We start from the raw sequence: 2,070 nt of genomic DNA, 5'->3' as shown, positions 1-2,070 counted from the left end.
GCGAGGACGGTGCGGACGCGTCCTGCTTCTTTTCGCTCCCCGATGAGGAGGAAAAAGCAAACCTAGCGCCAACATTCCACATTCCACCGCGTCGCCCCGACTAGGGTCGTGTGTAGTGTGGGGAGGGGTCGTTACGTATCGCCGTTTCCCGTTGCAGTAACGCTAACTGCGGCCATAACCGGGCAGGTGTGGCCAGGTGCGCGGCCAGGTGTTGTCCCGGGGCGGAGGGCCAGGTGGGGCACCTGCCGAGGCACCTGCCGAGGCACCTGCAGGGCCACCTGCAGCCGGGGCTTCTGTGCCGCTGATCGCCACTAATTAGGTTGGCGGGGCGTTAATGAAATAAGGCGGGCCCTGCTCATGGAGGAGGAGGAGAAGAAGGGTGAGAAGAAAGGGGAAAAACAAATAATTAAAAGGACTAAAACTGTATTAAAAGAGAACGTGCAAGAAAAACCAAAAGAAATCGATAAAGTATAGTATACAATGTGGACGAATCACTTGGCACAATAGCAGCCAAGGGTCCGACCGAGAACGACTTTACACACTATGACATAACATGAAGTAGTTGCGGTGAGGTCGACTCGGGGACGCGTCATTATAAATATTTGTAACAATGTTTCAAAATGACCCTCGAAAAGATGGGGGCAAGAGAAAAACAGTCTAGAGGTTGCTTACTTGCTATACAGTAATTGTTAATAAAATAATAACAGTAAAGCTAAATGAGTACACAATATAGCTTTATCCTCTTCGTATATATGCACAAAATGTATACATGGTATTGTTGAACGCCTCCGCCCCTCATCTCATCAGTCGGTTCGACGACGCCACAATAGTGTATTTCGGCTAACGGAAGAAGAAGAGGCGGGTAGAACACAGACGTTCCTGATTGGTCGACAGATTCCCGCCTCTGCGTGATGCCGGTAGAGGGGGTAAAGGCTCGACCAATCAGGAACTTTTAGGTTCTACCCGCTTCTTCTTTTTCCTCCGTTAGCTGAAAAACACTTATAAACGACAGCGCGCAGACACGCCTGGTGGCGTGCGCGGGCCGCGCAGGGAGAGGCTCGGCCAGCAGCCTCTGCCCGACCCTCCGCCGCGTGACTAGGAGTTTCTGCGCGAGTGTGAGTGTGTGTGTGTGTGCGTGTAAACACACGGCGGGCAGCCACCACTTTAACGAGGTCCCCCTCCCCCCCACCCCCTCCCCATCCAGCGCGGTACGGCGGCGGTCTTGCTGGTTACAAGTCAGCCACGTGACCGTACACCACAATGCCGGGCGCCAGCTCCGCGCTAACAAGCGAGCCGGGGCGTCGCCTGCAACACGCATCCAAAACACTCGTCAGCGGTGGCCGGCGCAGTCCGGGGCGCGTGTTCAAATCACTGCACTTTCCAAAGATTTTTTTTTCTGCTGTAAAATTTCTTTCAAAATTGCGCTTGTTCATTGGGTATGGTGATTTGTCAGAGTTTTAAAGTAAAACGTAGTTAAAGGCAAAGGGTCGTCATTCTACACGCAATAGCTCACCTGACGGAGCTGGGGATGTCGCGGGGCCGACGCGTGGGCGAGTCGGGGCGCGGCGAGCGGCTGCGCCGTCCGGAGGGCGAGGGTGACGTCGGCGACGTGCTGAACTGGCCGCCGTGGCCGCCGGACCCACCGCCGCCGCGCCCGGACCCGTTGCTGTACCCGGAGCCATAGCCGGCGCTGAGGCCCCCGCCGCCGGACGAGGACGAGTTGTACACGTAGTCCTCCCCGGAGCCGCGTCGCTTGAGCGACGCCCGGCCGTGGTTCGTCTTGCGTAGCATGGCCTGCGCAAGGACACGCAGGTAAGGAGCGCTGTCGAGGTGGAAGGCGGGCGCACCGTGGAGCCCCGCGCGATCAGAGGCGGGCCCGGCATTCAAACGCACCGCCGCGCCGCGGGGCGGAGCAGGGCGGAGCAGGGCGGAGCAGCGCGGAGCAGGGCGGAGCAGCGCGGAGCAGCGCAAATAAATTGGGGAGGTGGAACAGGAAAAAGCACGAACCAGGGCCGCGCGCCCGGCGCAGGGCTCGCCAGGGAAATAAGCGGGGACAGGCAGGGGCGGGGT

At 58.4% G+C, this 2,070-nt stretch overlaps 1 protein-coding gene across 1 annotated transcript in view; it reads right to left on the bottom strand.

Annotated features, from left to right (window-relative positions):
- Window positions 1-406: 406 nt before the first annotated feature.
- LOC127750362 (neither inactivation nor afterpotential protein C-like) overlaps window positions 407-2,070 on the bottom strand; it is a 29,537-nt gene continuing 27,873 nt past the window's right edge. The window contains exons 13-14 of the mRNA XM_052271914.1: window positions 1,514-1,794; window positions 407-1,305 (exon numbers count right to left, since the gene is read on the bottom strand). Of these exons, the coding sequence (XP_052127874.1) occupies window positions 1,230-1,305; window positions 1,514-1,794 (357 nt within the window). The 3' untranslated portion in view covers window positions 407-1,229. The remainder of the gene's footprint in view (window positions 1,306-1,513; window positions 1,795-2,070) is intronic.

The sequence above is a fragment of the Frankliniella occidentalis genome, unplaced genomic scaffold (assembly GCF_000697945.3).
Source record: "Frankliniella occidentalis isolate FOCC.00 unplaced genomic scaffold, Focc_3.1 Scaffold178, whole genome shotgun sequence".
In the NCBI taxonomy this organism is placed as follows: domain Eukaryota; kingdom Metazoa; phylum Arthropoda; class Insecta; order Thysanoptera; family Thripidae; genus Frankliniella; species Frankliniella occidentalis.
Note: the sequence above shows the minus strand (reverse complement) of the source record. Positions and strands in the feature narration are given on the sequence as shown.